We start from the raw sequence: 12,351 nt of genomic DNA on the forward strand, positions 1-12,351 counted from the left end.
CCAACGTGAACAGGAGGGCAGCGGGCTGGGCGTGAGACACTGGGTCCTGGCGGGTAGAGAGGTGCGTCTCTCTGGGTCTGGCCCTGGCCCTGAGCCAGGCCTGAGTCACGCTGCTATAGCTCCCCCTCCTGCTGCCGCCGCCTCCCAGCTCTTCCCTCACCTCCGCACTGCAGCCAGCCTTCTAGCCGTGGGAGGCCCGCCCTGCCCTGGTGCTGGCTGCTGCTTGTGGCCTTGGGCAGGCCAGAGCAGAGGGGCCAGGGGCTGCCTGTCCTGCCCACACCCTGCCGGGGCCTCCCCCTCCCTCCCTCCACTGAATCCGGCCGAGGTTAATTATAACTCTGACCTAAGTGCCCTGTGACACCCTACCCCCCCGGCCTGCCTGGAGACCCAGCAACCAGGTAGGGGAGAGGCCTAGGGAGGAGACTTCCTCTGCATGGGGGCGTTAGCCGAGGGGTGGGGGGTGCGGTGCTGGGGGAGGAGCCTCAGACCCTTCCCCTGCAGGTGTAAGTCCCTGTTGGTCTGAGAGGCCCTCAGGTTGTCTGGATGATTGAAGGGAGAGGGCGGGGAAGCCAGTTAAGGGGCCAAAGCAGGTGCCCGTGGAGACAGGGCCGGGCCTGCCCTGAAATCTCTGCTGCTGCCTGCTCTCTGGAGAGCCTTCTGTTCCCCAGGTCCATGTCTCAGCTATGCTCCCCACGGACGAGCCCCTGTCCCACCGGGGCCCCTCGCCGCTGCTGTTGCTGCAGATGCAGCTACTGCTCCCCACCGCATCTGCCTTCTTCCCCAATATCTGGAGCCTCCTGGCTGCCCCCGGCTCCATCACCCACCAGGACCTGACCGAGGAGGCGGCACTCAACGTCACCCTGCAGCTCTTCCTGGAGCAGCCGCCCCCAGGTCGGCCCCCGCTTCGCCTTGAGGACTTCCTGGTGAGCGTCCCTGGGTCCGGTAAAATCCCAGGTGGATTCCCCCATTCTGGGGGACTTCTACTACTTGAGGGTCCTGCTTGCCCAGAGAAGGGACCCCACGCACACATTCCCTCCTCCCCTCCTGACAGCAACGATACCCAGGAGTCCTGGTCCTACAGTCGGGAGTCCCCCTCCTTAGGAATGTCCAGGATTGCCCCTCCCTTGTAGGGCCCAGCACCCTCAATTCCTCCCACACCCAGCCTGGAGTGACAGAGCTGAGGAAATGTAGGCAGTGGTCCGAGCCGAGGGGCTTCCCTGGAACCCCTGCCCCCTCCCACCCTCCCAGGGCCGCACCCTCCTTGCCGACAACCTCTTTGCCGCCTACTTTGGACCTGGGTCTCCTTCCCGGCGGTTCCGAGCAGCCTTAGGAGAGGTGTCTCGTGCCAATGCCGCCCAGGACTTCCTGCCGACTTCCAGGAATGACCCTGACTTGCACTTTGATGCCGAGCGGCTGGGCCAGGGGCGCACACGCCTGGTGGGAGCTCTAGGGGAGACTGTGGTGGCAGCCAGAGCCCTTGACCACACCCTGGCCCGCCAGCGCCTCGGGGCTGCGCTTCATGCCTTGCAGGTGAGGACAGAGTTGGGGGGTCATGGTCAGAGGGGTCTTCGTTTCCAGTCTTCCTGTCTCCCGAATGGTGCCTCCTTAGCCATGCCTCCCCCTACTCTAGAAGGGGCTGGGGCGCTGCTTGCCAAGGCCCTGGGGCTATTCCCTAGTCCCTGCCTCCAAACCGGCAGCTTCCTGTGGGAACAGCCGGGAGGCATTGGCGGCTGGAGCAGGTGAGTGAGATGAGAGAGGACGGTGCTGAGGTCAAGAGGTGGGCCGTGCAGGCCACTGAAAGGCCTCTGGCTGGGCTCTGAGTGAGATGGGAAGAAACGTGGGAGGCTCCCACTTCGGCAAAGCTCTATTCTGGGCAAGGGAGAGAGCAGTGGAGGGGACTTGGGGTGTCTGAGGAGTAGCAGGGTGGGAGGAGGCTTTCAGGCTGGGGCACTGGGAGGAAGGGGAGTTAGGGCTGGAGACGGTGAGAACAGTGAGCTAGGGCTTCTTCCCCTTCTCCGTTCTCTTGGGACCAGGATTTCTACAGTCACAGCAACTGGGTGGAACTGGGGAAGCAGCAGCCACACCCTCACCTCCTCTGGCCAAGGCAGGGGCTGCAGAACCTGGCGCAAGGTACGGCCGGGACCCCACTGGTGAGGGTGAGCCCACAGAGCTGCCTCACATCCTGGGGTCAAATAGGATGCGACATGGCTTCATCTCTGGAACCACCTGTGCGGTCTCTCAGTTCAGCCAAAGGCCAGTCAGCTGCTTCCCCAAGGTCACGCAGCAGAGGACAGTGCCAGGACCAGATCTGCAGACGTCAGGGAGTTCTCTGTCTTTCACGCGGCTTCTTCCCCCCACTGGATCACACAGGGCTTTCTCTCTCAGTCCCCTCATCCTTCCAACTGAACTGTGACCCGGAAGCTGCCTCCTGTCTAGGACAGGTTCACTTCCTGTCCACAGCTCACAGAGGGCACACTCCCGTAGGATTGGTCCCCCCCACACTTCTGGGTTTTCTAGCACAGTCCCAGTCTCAAATATTAAGTCTCACTGCCAGCCATGAGCTCCAGGTTTTAGTTCAGAAAGCCTGGAAGGGTACCTGCAAAGGGTACCTATGGGCTTTTACCTTGTTCCAGTTGAGAGAAAAAGCTGAAGAAGTTCGGGTGGACAGGGATAAAGGTCAGGGGCAGCAGAATCTTGGGTGCCAGACCCTTGCCCTCTCTTCCCAGTGGGCGATCCTACCTGCTCCGACTGTGACGAGTGGAGCTGCCCCGGGAATTTGCTGGGCTTCACACTCCTCACCTCTGGCTACTTTGGAACTCATCCCTCCAAACCTCCAGGTACCAGACAGGAAAGACCCCAGAAGTAAGGGGAGAAAGTCACTTCCTCTCCCCTGACCCTCTCCCTAGGGACCTCAGTCCTGTAGCCCTTGTCCTATTTCCTATGGCATCACTTCTTGGAAGAAGGAGAGGATGCTGGGAGGGGAGTCGGTGGATGAAGGCCCACTGAGGTGGCCATGATTGTTGGGGAGGTGGGAGCAGCTTCTTACACTGCCGATAAGACTTCAGTGCCCGAGGGCAGCTTTTGGGGACTAACTGAGGGATCAGGGGATCCACCATGTGCTGTGGTAACTAATCATTCCAGATTTACTCCACATTTGCCCTCTACAAAATATCCTAATTGTCTGCTTATCCTTTGCTGAGGAGTGAGAGGGTCAGGGCAGGTCAGAGAGGGCCTCGTTTTATTAGGAGGCGGTGGGTTTTTTACCTCCACCCTCCAGATCCCTTTCCCCAACCCAGGGAAATGTAGCCATGGGGGCCATTTTGACCAGAGCAGCTCCCAGCCACCACGGGGAGGCATCAACAAGGATAGCACATCCCCAGGCTTCTCCCCCCACCACATGCTGCACCTCCAGGCTGCAAACCTGGCCCTTCTGGCCTCCATCCAGGCCTTCAGCCTCCTACGAAGCCGCCTGGGAGACAGGGGTTTCTCCAGGTGAGTGGCCTCCTGGGCTGGGCTCCTTAATAGGTAGGTGCTCCAGAGTTGAGAAACCAGGGGCTGGGGACAAGTGTGCAGGCCCTTCACTGTATCTCTGGCCTGCTTTCCAGGCTTCTGGACATCACCCCAGCCTCCAGCCTGAGCTTCGTCCTGGACACCACAGGCAGTATGGGCGAGGAGATCAATGCCGCCAAAATCCAGGCTCGCCACATTGTGGAGCAGCGACGGGGTGGCCCCATGGAGCCCACCCACTATGTCCTGGTGCCTTTCCATGACCCAGGTAACTGGGGTCTGGCCGGAATAGTGGAGAGAAGTCCAGGGCAAGGGGTAAATGCCACTGGTAGGAAAGTGGGCCTAATGGCTTCACTTCCATAATAAAACGGAGGCACTTCCTAGGGTCCTGAGTGAGTCTTTACTGGTACTTGTGTGCATATAGGAAACAATCAGCCACTTCTTCCACTGCTTCCAACATGACAGCACTTTCCATATGAGTTTAATCATTCTGGGTGCTTAGGCAGGTAGCCTCTGCTTTCTTAGGCTTCCATTCTAATAAGTCATTCTCAGTTCTCTCCATTTCCTGTAGACAGAGGTTGGGATGAAGATGGGGGGTGGGGTTGATGGGTCCAGGCCTCTGTGAAATGTCTAAGACAGCCAGTTACATCATATTCCTTTCCCCGCTAAATTAGAAGTCAGATCATCTGGCCTGGGTTGACCAGCACTTACTGTGTGTGCTTAGGCTGATTGTTTAACCTCTCTTTCCTCAATTTCATCATCCATAAAGTGGATTAGTACTTACCTTGTCCTGCCTATCTCCCAGGGTCAAAATGATCATCAAATAAAATTTGGATTGAGAATTCCCTAAGGGCAGGGTTTGAGTCTGATCTGCCTATATAAATCTCATAGTAGCTGACATTCAAAAGGGGTTTATCACATATTTGATAAAGGTACGAGTAAGTGAATAATTAAGAATTTAGCACTTATTATGTGTCAAAGCACTATTCTAAGATTTACAAAATCAACTCATTTAATCATCCCAATAACCCTCTCTGAGGTAAGTACTATTATTTCTCTGTCTTTTCTGTGAGGAAACTGAGGACCCAGTTTTTTTTGTTGTTGTTTTTTAGTTGAAGTATAGTTGATTTACAGTGTTTCAGGTGTCCAGCAAAGTGATTCAGTTATATATATTCTTTTTCAGTTTCTTTTCCATTATAAATTATTACAAGATATTGAGTATAGTTCCCTGTGCTATACAGTAGGTCCTTGTTGGTTATCTATGTTGCCTTTTTTTTTTTTTTTTTTTGGCTGCGTTGGGTCTTCGTTGCTGTGTGCGGGCTTTCTCTAGTTGTGGCGAGTGGGGGGCTACTCTTCGTTGCAGTGCGCGGGCTTCTCATTGCGGTGGCTTCTCTTTGTTGCGGAGCACGGGCTCTAGGCGCGTGGGCTTCAGTAGTTGTGGCGTGTGGGCTTAGTAGATGTGGCTTGTGGGCCCTAGAGCTCAGGCTCAGTAGTTTTGGCATACAGGCTTAGTTGCTCAGCAGCATGTGGGATCTTCCCGGACCAGGGGTCGTAGCCGTGTCCCCTTAACCACTGAGCCACCAAGTAAGTCCCCCCAGTTGTTTTTTATACTTACACATATACCCAAAAAGGCCCACTCAGGACCACAGGAAGTGCCACCATTTTGTGAGGAAATGAGGTCCACTTTCTCACCAGAGGTACCTAGCCCCTGCCTTGTTCTACCCTGTCAGTATAAATATAAAGGAATATTATTATCTCAATACTTGTCCACTCAAGGAGCACAGCGGGGCCCCTTGACTGGGGAGATGCCCGTGGGTGGGAATGAGGGGAGCCCTCCTCTCACTTATCTCAGTCTCCCTTCTCCTTTCCCAGGGTTTGGCCCCGTCTTTACAACCAGTGACCCTGACAGTTTCTGGCAACAACTCAATGAGATACATGCCTTGGGAGGTGGAGATGAGCCCGAGATGTGCCTGTCAGCCCTGGAGGTCTGCCCTCCCCACCCCTTCCCTTCTTCTCCCCCCACCCCTTTCCAGGCCCCACCATCAAGGGAGCTAGAGCTTCCCTGGGACCTCATCCCTCCGCCCCGTCTTCAGAACCTAGTCCCACTCACTTCACTCCAGGTTCCAGGGCCGTGTTGCCTCCTACTCTGCCCTCCCTTGCTCTGCCCATTCCCCTACTGCCGCCACTTTTTTAAAAAGTTATTTGGTTGTGCCAGGTCTTAGTTGCGGCAGGTGGGCTCCTTAGCTGCAGCTCACCTGCTCCTTAGTTGTGGCACATGGGCTCCTTAATTGTGGCAGGCGGGCTCCTTAGTTGTGGCATGTGAACTCTTTGTTGCGGCATGCATGTGGGATCTAGTTCCCTGACCAGGGATTGAACCCCGGCCCCCTGCATTGGGAGTGTGGAGTCTTATCCACTGCGCCACCAGGGAAGTCCCACTGCTGCCATTTTTTAACACCAGTTTTTTCCCTCCCCTGTCAGCTGGCCCTGCTGCACACACCTCCACTCTCAGACATCTTCGTCTTCACTGACGCCTCCCCCAAGGATGCCTTTCTCACCAATCGGGTGGAATCTCTGACTCAGGAGCGGCGTTGCAGAGTAAGCATAGCTGGTGGGAGACTCAATGTTAGCTACCCAGGAATGCGGTAAACTGCAGGACAACTCTCATTACAAGGGTCACACTCACACTAGGGTGGTTAAACCAGACTTGGCTTGGGGGTGGGAGAAGTGGACCATGAATATAACATTTCCAGATCCCTTTAACAATACTAAAGAGTGGGAGGCCCTACCCTTAATTATGCTGAATTCTTATATGAATCTGCCCCCAATAAACCGTTTGAAGAACTGGAGATTTGGTTGCCAGCAATCCACTATGTGGATGACGTATGGTGACAGTTACAGGGAATGGCAACTTCTAATGGAAGCCCAGGGGTTGTGTCATTGGGAGACCCTGCTGTAGCAGCCAGAGGGTAGACAGAGAATTTACCACCCATCATCAGCTCTGTAGAAAGCTTGAGCACAGGAGATCCTTATTTACAATGGTAGATGGCAAATAGAAACTTCAAGTACTGGCCTTTCTTCTGGGCACAGGTCACATTCCTGGTGACTGAAGACCCATCTAGGGTTCAGGGCCGACCTCGGCGTGAGGTCTTGTCCCCTCTGCGTTTTGAGCCGTATGAAGCGGTGGCGCTGGCCTCAGGAGGAGAGGTGATCTTCACCAAAGACCAGTACATTCAGGATGTGGCAGCCATTGTTGGGGACAGCGTATCTGACCTGGTAAGTGTGGGGGCTCAGCTCAGAACTGAGGGGACGATGGTGACACTGCATTTCTCTTTCTTGTATAAGAAAGCAAATAGCTCCCATTGCTGAGTTGCCATTCTAGGCAGAGGGTGGGAAAGGAAGTTTCTCTCCCTCTGAGATCCACAGCTACCCACCTTCTACACTGCCACCCTCAGTCTTGGCCTCCAGTATTCTGTCTTCACGGCTACTCTAGGAAGTCCTGCCATCTTTTAAGGGGGGCAAGAAGTGGTTGCCTCATCCTTAATCCCTTGCCTCCAACTTTGTCATTGATCATAGCTTCATCCCTGGTCCTTCCTCTCTCACTGGTATCCCATGTGTTACTTAGTTTTTTTCTGTCTCTACCTTTCTTCCTCCTGTCTTTGTTCCCACCTCATTCCATGCCTTATCTTCTCCCCCATTTTTCGGTCCTTCCCCCTCAAGGTGACCCTTCCCCTGGAGCCTCCTGTTGTGGTGCCTGAGAGGCCACTTGTGTTCAGTGTGGATGGGCTGCTCCAGAGGGTCACAGTCCGGATCCATGGGGAGGTCAGCAGCTTCTGGATCAGAAACCCTGCAGGTACTTCCATGTGTGTGTCTCAAGGCAGAGGCAAGAATGGAGACTGGAGAATGAGGGGTAATGTACTAAGGGAAAGGAATTCTCCTGTGACGATCTCTTGCCCCCAATACCCATCCAGGGGTCTCCCAGGGCCAGGAGGAAGGTGAGGGGCCTCTAGGTCATACTCGCCGCTTTGGGCAGTTCTGGATGGTGAACATGAATGACCCCCTGCAGGCAGGAACCTGGGAGATCCAGGTCACAGCCAAGGGTACCCCCCGGGTGAGAGTGCAAGGTAAGGAGGGAGATATTCCTGGGAAAGGAAGGGGAGACTGCAGCGCTCAGAGAGCAATATCAGTCACGTTCATCTCTGGAAGGTCTCTGACTGCCTTCACCCTCCCTCAGCCCAGACCTCCCTGGATTTCCTCTTCCACTTTGGGATCCCCATGGAGGATGGACCCCACCCTGGCCTCTACCCCCTGACTCAACCAGTTGCAGGTACATCTGTCCCCACCCCTAACTTGCTTTGTGTATATATATAAATTATATATATAGCTTTTCATTGAGTTATAACATTTAATAAGGTGCACTAAACTTCAGTGTACAGCTGGGTGGATTTTATATAATAAAAAATAACCGTCATTCAGTTCAAGCTATAGAACATTTCCAGCACTCCCTCCTGGCCCTCGCCATCAATACCCGTAGAGGTAACCCCTTTTCCCCATCCATACCCTGAGAGCTAACCCCTATTCAAAGCTGTTCATGCTTTTCTCCCTGTCTCCAAACCTCAGGCAGACCACTGTTCTTTCCTCCCCGCCCCTGTCCCAGGTCTCCAGACCCAGCTGCTGGTAGAAGTGACAGGGCTGGCCTCCAGAGGAAACCCTGGAGATCCTCTGCCGCATTTCTCCCACGTCGTCCTTCGAGGGGTCCCGTACGGTGCCGAGCTGGGCCGGGTGCCTTTGGAGCCCATGGGACCCCGGGAGCGAGGTCTCCTCGCTGCCTCGCTACCGCCCACGCTTCTGTCCACCGCGGGACCCTTCTCTCTGGAGCTGATTGGCCAGGACGGAGTGGGGCAGGGCCTGCACCGGGCGGCCCCCCAGCCCTGTGCTGTAGTTCCTGTCCTTCTGGAGGTGAGATGCCAGCGGAAGGTGCGGCTGCGGCTGGAGAGAACAGGGCCTGCTGCTCCTCCCCTGACTGGCCCTCCTCCGCAGCTCAGTGGTCCCCCGGGTTTCCTGGCGCCGGGCACCGAGGCCCCGCTCAGCCTCCGCATCGCCAGCTTCTCGGGCCCTCAGGATCTCGATCTTAGGACATCCGTCAACCCCAGCTTCGCTCTCACCTCCAACCTCTCCAGGTGAAGCCCCTGAAACCTCCTGCTCCCTTCTTGTCCCATCTTTCTGTTCCCAAGGCATGGGATCTGGTACTCGCTCCTCTGGCTCTTTCGAATTGGCGCTCAGATTCCTCGCTCCCCTCCCACCCTGCGCTTGGCTCCACCCCTTGGCTTTCGGCTATTCAGAGCCGGCGGCTTCAGCCGGACTTCGGCATCCACTCCCCAGGGTTCGCCTGGAACAGAACGAGTCCGCCTGGGGGTGCCTGTGGCTGAAGGTACCAGACACAGCCGCCTCAGACTCCGTGGTGATGGTGACTGTGACCGCGACGGATCGAGAAGCCAGCACTGTACCCCCGACCCATGCCTTCCTCCGGCTCCTGGTGTGGGGCCCCGCCCCGCAGGTGAGGTGCCCCCACTTTCCATTGCAGGATAGGCAGGGTGAGGGGAGGGTGGTGCAGCCACCCTGACAGCCTCTCCCTCTTCTCCCCAGGACCAGCTCCCTGCCCCTGTCCACTCGACTGACCCTGTCCTCACAACCACCAGCCCTGCCTTTCATCTTTCCACCTTGGTGACTCCAGGCAGGGCTGGGGGAGGGCTGGTGGGCAACCCCTGGTGGGGCACAGTTGGAGCCGTGCTGCTCCTGCTAGGCCTGGCCTCCTGGTGACACACTAGCCCCTAGAGGGATGGGTCTCCGGCACTGTTTGCCATCTTGCCCCATTGGTAAGAAGGTAACATGGGCCTCCGGACCCTACCTCTCCCAGGTGGGATGGAGGTTTTCCTTCTCATGCACTTGTCCCTTCCAAGATTGGGATAGAGGGCATTGGGTTTTCCCACAATGCACTTTCCCTAACCCTTGTGGGAAACAAATGGGACTCATTTTTGGAGAAAGTTGCTTTCTATTTCTCTGTAGCATCTTTTTTATTTTTTGGCTGCGTTGGGTTTTTGTTGCTGAGCACGGGCTTTCTCTAGTTGCGGCGAGCGGGGGCTACTCTTCGTTGTGGTGCATGGGCTTCTCATTGCGGTGGCTTCTCTTGTTGCGGAGCACGGGCGCTAGGCGCATGGGCTTCAGTTGTTGTGGCTCGCGGGCTCTAGAGCACAGGCTCAGTAGTTGTGGCACATGGGCTTAGTTGCTCCGCGGCATGTGGGATCTTCCCGGACCAGGGCTCGAACCCGTGTCCCCTGCATTGGCAGGTGGATTCTTAACCACTGCACCACCAGGGAAGCTCTCTGTAGCATCTTTATTCCACTTATTCATGCTCTCCCAAGCTCACATAGAGGGGAAGATACATGGGGCAGTGACTAAGATTGGAAGTGGGGAGGAGGGTACCCCACCTCCGACCGAAGTGTTATTTATAGAATTGCTTTTATTGAAATTCTGGAGATGCTTCTATTTTATTTTTGAAATTCTGAAGATGCTTATATTTTATTTTTGTATTTAAAGTTGAAGGACAGTGCCAATAAACATGTCTTCTCCCCAGAGGGATTTCAAAGAAAGATCACTTATGCACATCATATAGGGAAGAGTGAGAGCGTAAGATACCAAAAAGATGAAATGGAAGTTTTCAGGAGTGGAGAAGAAACTTCACAGCAAGATGTCAGGTTTCAGCTGACCCTCCACCTGGAGCCATTTAGCTATTGAGTCAAGAAGCAGAATAAGGAGGCTGGGGGTTCTGACTCAGCCTTGCCAGCACAACTGAGGGGAACCAGAGGAGACGTTAGACACGGGTAGGGCCCCTCTGTCCATTGGGGCAGCCTGGCTGAGCTATCTCCCCCTTTGGCTGAGCGACTCCTTTCTGCTGCCTTGACACCACCTGGAGAAGAGGAGGGAGACAGTCTGGTATGTCCGTGCCCTCCCTCCCACTGAGGGCCAGGGCTTCTGCCCTCCCCCCACTCCTCTACTGCTTACGTGTTGCTGCCACACGTTCTGCTTCCTTGGCCTTCCCTTCCAGTCCTGGGTGGCGCAGGAACTAGCTTTGTTCAGGGGATGCGGGGAGAACTGTAGGGGGTGGAATTTGCTGTTTTGTTAGACCAGTGCTGACCCCAAGTCCCCTCTTTACCCCCACACTTCCCAAGAGTAAACTAAAAACAATAAACTCACCTTCCCCTGAATCAGATTCTGCAAACAGATGTTCACCTTTTGAATCTGGGCAAACTGGGGGCCACCAGGCTCTGAGTGTAAATCTGTTGGAAAATTCTAAAAGGAGGAGTTAGAGGCAGACAATGTGGTGAAAACTCGAGTACCATCTGCCACTCTTCTCCTATCACCACAGGTCATTCCTCTCCTCCATCTGGATCCCCTCATCCCAGTTCCCTGCCAGGCAGGTGGGAAATTCCAGTACTCTCCACTCCATCTCTTTAATAGTCCAGTTCCTCCAACCCCCTCAAATAGCATAGTACCCACTTTCTCTATTCTTTGGATCCTCCCTGTCCATCCCTGACTCACTGGAACAATCCAGACCACTCCCCCATCTCCATGGAGTGAGCCAAACTGTGTCCCTCTGAATGGAATGCAGACCAGCCTCCTCTAGGCCCAACAATGAACCAACCTAACACTTGGTGGCATCCTGTCATTACAATGCTGCTTCCAATTGATGATCCCTGTCCATTAACTCCTGCCTTTCCAGGATGGTGTCAGGCTGTGTCCACATGTCCCTGCTACCCCTGCCCCCACATACCATGGGTCAGCCCCATACCTCACCAAGGGCCCCCAGATATAGCTGCTGTTGCTGGGCCTCCCTCAGACGGCCCTCATACCAGGCCTGGCTATGCTCCAGCAGCTCCAGCCCCTGCCACAGGGCATCCTGTTCCCGCTCCAGAGCCTGCATCCTCTGCAGCTGAAAAAGGCGAGAAGCAGAGGCTGACTCACTCCACAGCAGGGTTCTGGGCCACGCTTGGCCCTTACTCTTAACCCGTGGCTCAGTTCACTATGTGGTCACTGAGTGTGAGCCCAGACTGGCCACTGAGGACCTGGAGGGCAAGGGAAAGCAAGGGGCTGAACTTACGAGTCCTCAAAATTGAGTGGAATTGCAGGAGACTGATCTAGGGAGAGGGGCTTCCCCGGGGCCTCTTGCGGGACTGATACTCACCCAGAGGAAGAAGCGCTGGGCCCCTGGGTCTTGGCGGCTTGTCTCCAGTGGCAGCAGCAGAACCGTGTAGGGGGCCTGCACCAGGGGCAGCCCACCAGGACCCCGGCTCCCCATGGCTCTGAGGTGGGAAGGGTGGAGCCACACCCACTGGTGCAGGGCTGGTCCCTCCCTTTCCCCCCCCGCCTTGCACCGGCCCGGCCTAGTCTTTCAGCCTCCCAGAGCCCTTCCTGCTGGGTCTGTCTCAGGCTGAGGTGTTCCTACTTTGAGGGGAAAGAACATCTCCCTTGGGCTCCCGTCTTCTCATCTGTTTCTGTAGGGTCTGTTGAAGTGGCTGGTTCTCATAAAGTCCCCCTGGGTAGACCCCGAGGGCCTCCCTCCAGCAGTGATACTTTATTTCTAAGGAGGCAGGGCAGGTCCCTCTGTGGCCTGCTGCTTCCTGTTTCATCTCTTTCCTACTCTCTTGTTCTGTTTTGGCTCGTCTAAGGAAACAATAACTTTCTCCAAAATAAACTTTATTACTAACATGAAACAAAATTTCCAGGGAAACTGAGAACTCTGGGTGTGAAGGAGGTAAGGAAACAAAGAGGGCCTGGCAGCCTCCCGGG

At 55.4% G+C, this 12,351-nt stretch overlaps 2 protein-coding genes across 4 annotated transcripts; one reads left to right on the forward strand and one right to left on the reverse strand.

Annotated features, from left to right (window-relative positions):
* Positions 1-124: 124 nt before the first annotated feature.
* Positions 125-9,331, forward strand: VWA7 (von Willebrand factor A domain containing 7). 2 transcript variants are annotated; one of them, XM_082638049.1, is made up of 17 exons: positions 125-398; positions 652-923; positions 1,249-1,530; positions 2,034-2,130; positions 2,727-2,837; positions 3,297-3,492; positions 3,606-3,775; positions 5,380-5,492; positions 5,986-6,102; positions 6,595-6,780; positions 7,225-7,357; positions 7,476-7,628; positions 7,739-7,831; positions 8,162-8,463; positions 8,545-8,684; positions 8,887-9,061; positions 9,151-9,331. In XM_082638049.1, the coding sequence occupies exons 2-17, from the start codon at positions 684-686 to the stop codon at positions 9,322-9,324; spliced, it is 2,682 nt and encodes an 893-aa protein (XP_082494175.1). In that variant the 5' UTR covers positions 125-398; positions 652-683; the 3' UTR covers positions 9,325-9,331. The 2 variants fall into 2 exon arrangements, with proteins under 2 accessions (XP_082494175.1, XP_082494176.1); XM_082638050.1 differs by having other exon boundaries at positions 669-923.
* A 1,007-nt stretch (positions 9,332-10,338) lies between these two features.
* Positions 10,339-11,873, reverse strand: SAPCD1 (suppressor APC domain containing 1). Of its 2 annotated transcripts, XM_082638055.1 has the most exons (5): positions 11,747-11,873; positions 11,354-11,494; positions 10,759-10,854; positions 10,567-10,656; positions 10,339-10,471 (listed from the first exon to the last, which is right to left on the reverse strand). In XM_082638055.1, the coding sequence occupies exons 1-5, from the start codon at positions 11,858-11,860 to the stop codon at positions 10,376-10,378; spliced, it is 537 nt and encodes a 178-aa protein (XP_082494181.1). In that variant the 5' UTR covers positions 11,861-11,873; the 3' UTR covers positions 10,339-10,375. The 2 variants fall into 2 exon arrangements, with proteins under 2 accessions (XP_082494181.1, XP_082494180.1); XM_082638054.1 differs by having other exon boundaries at positions 10,363-10,656.
* Between the last annotated feature and the right edge of the window lie 478 nt (positions 11,874-12,351).

This window comes from Mesoplodon mirus, assembly GCF_964341445.2.
Source record: "Mesoplodon mirus genome assembly, chromosome: 12".
Taxonomy (NCBI): domain Eukaryota; kingdom Metazoa; phylum Chordata; class Mammalia; order Artiodactyla; family Ziphiidae; genus Mesoplodon; species Mesoplodon mirus.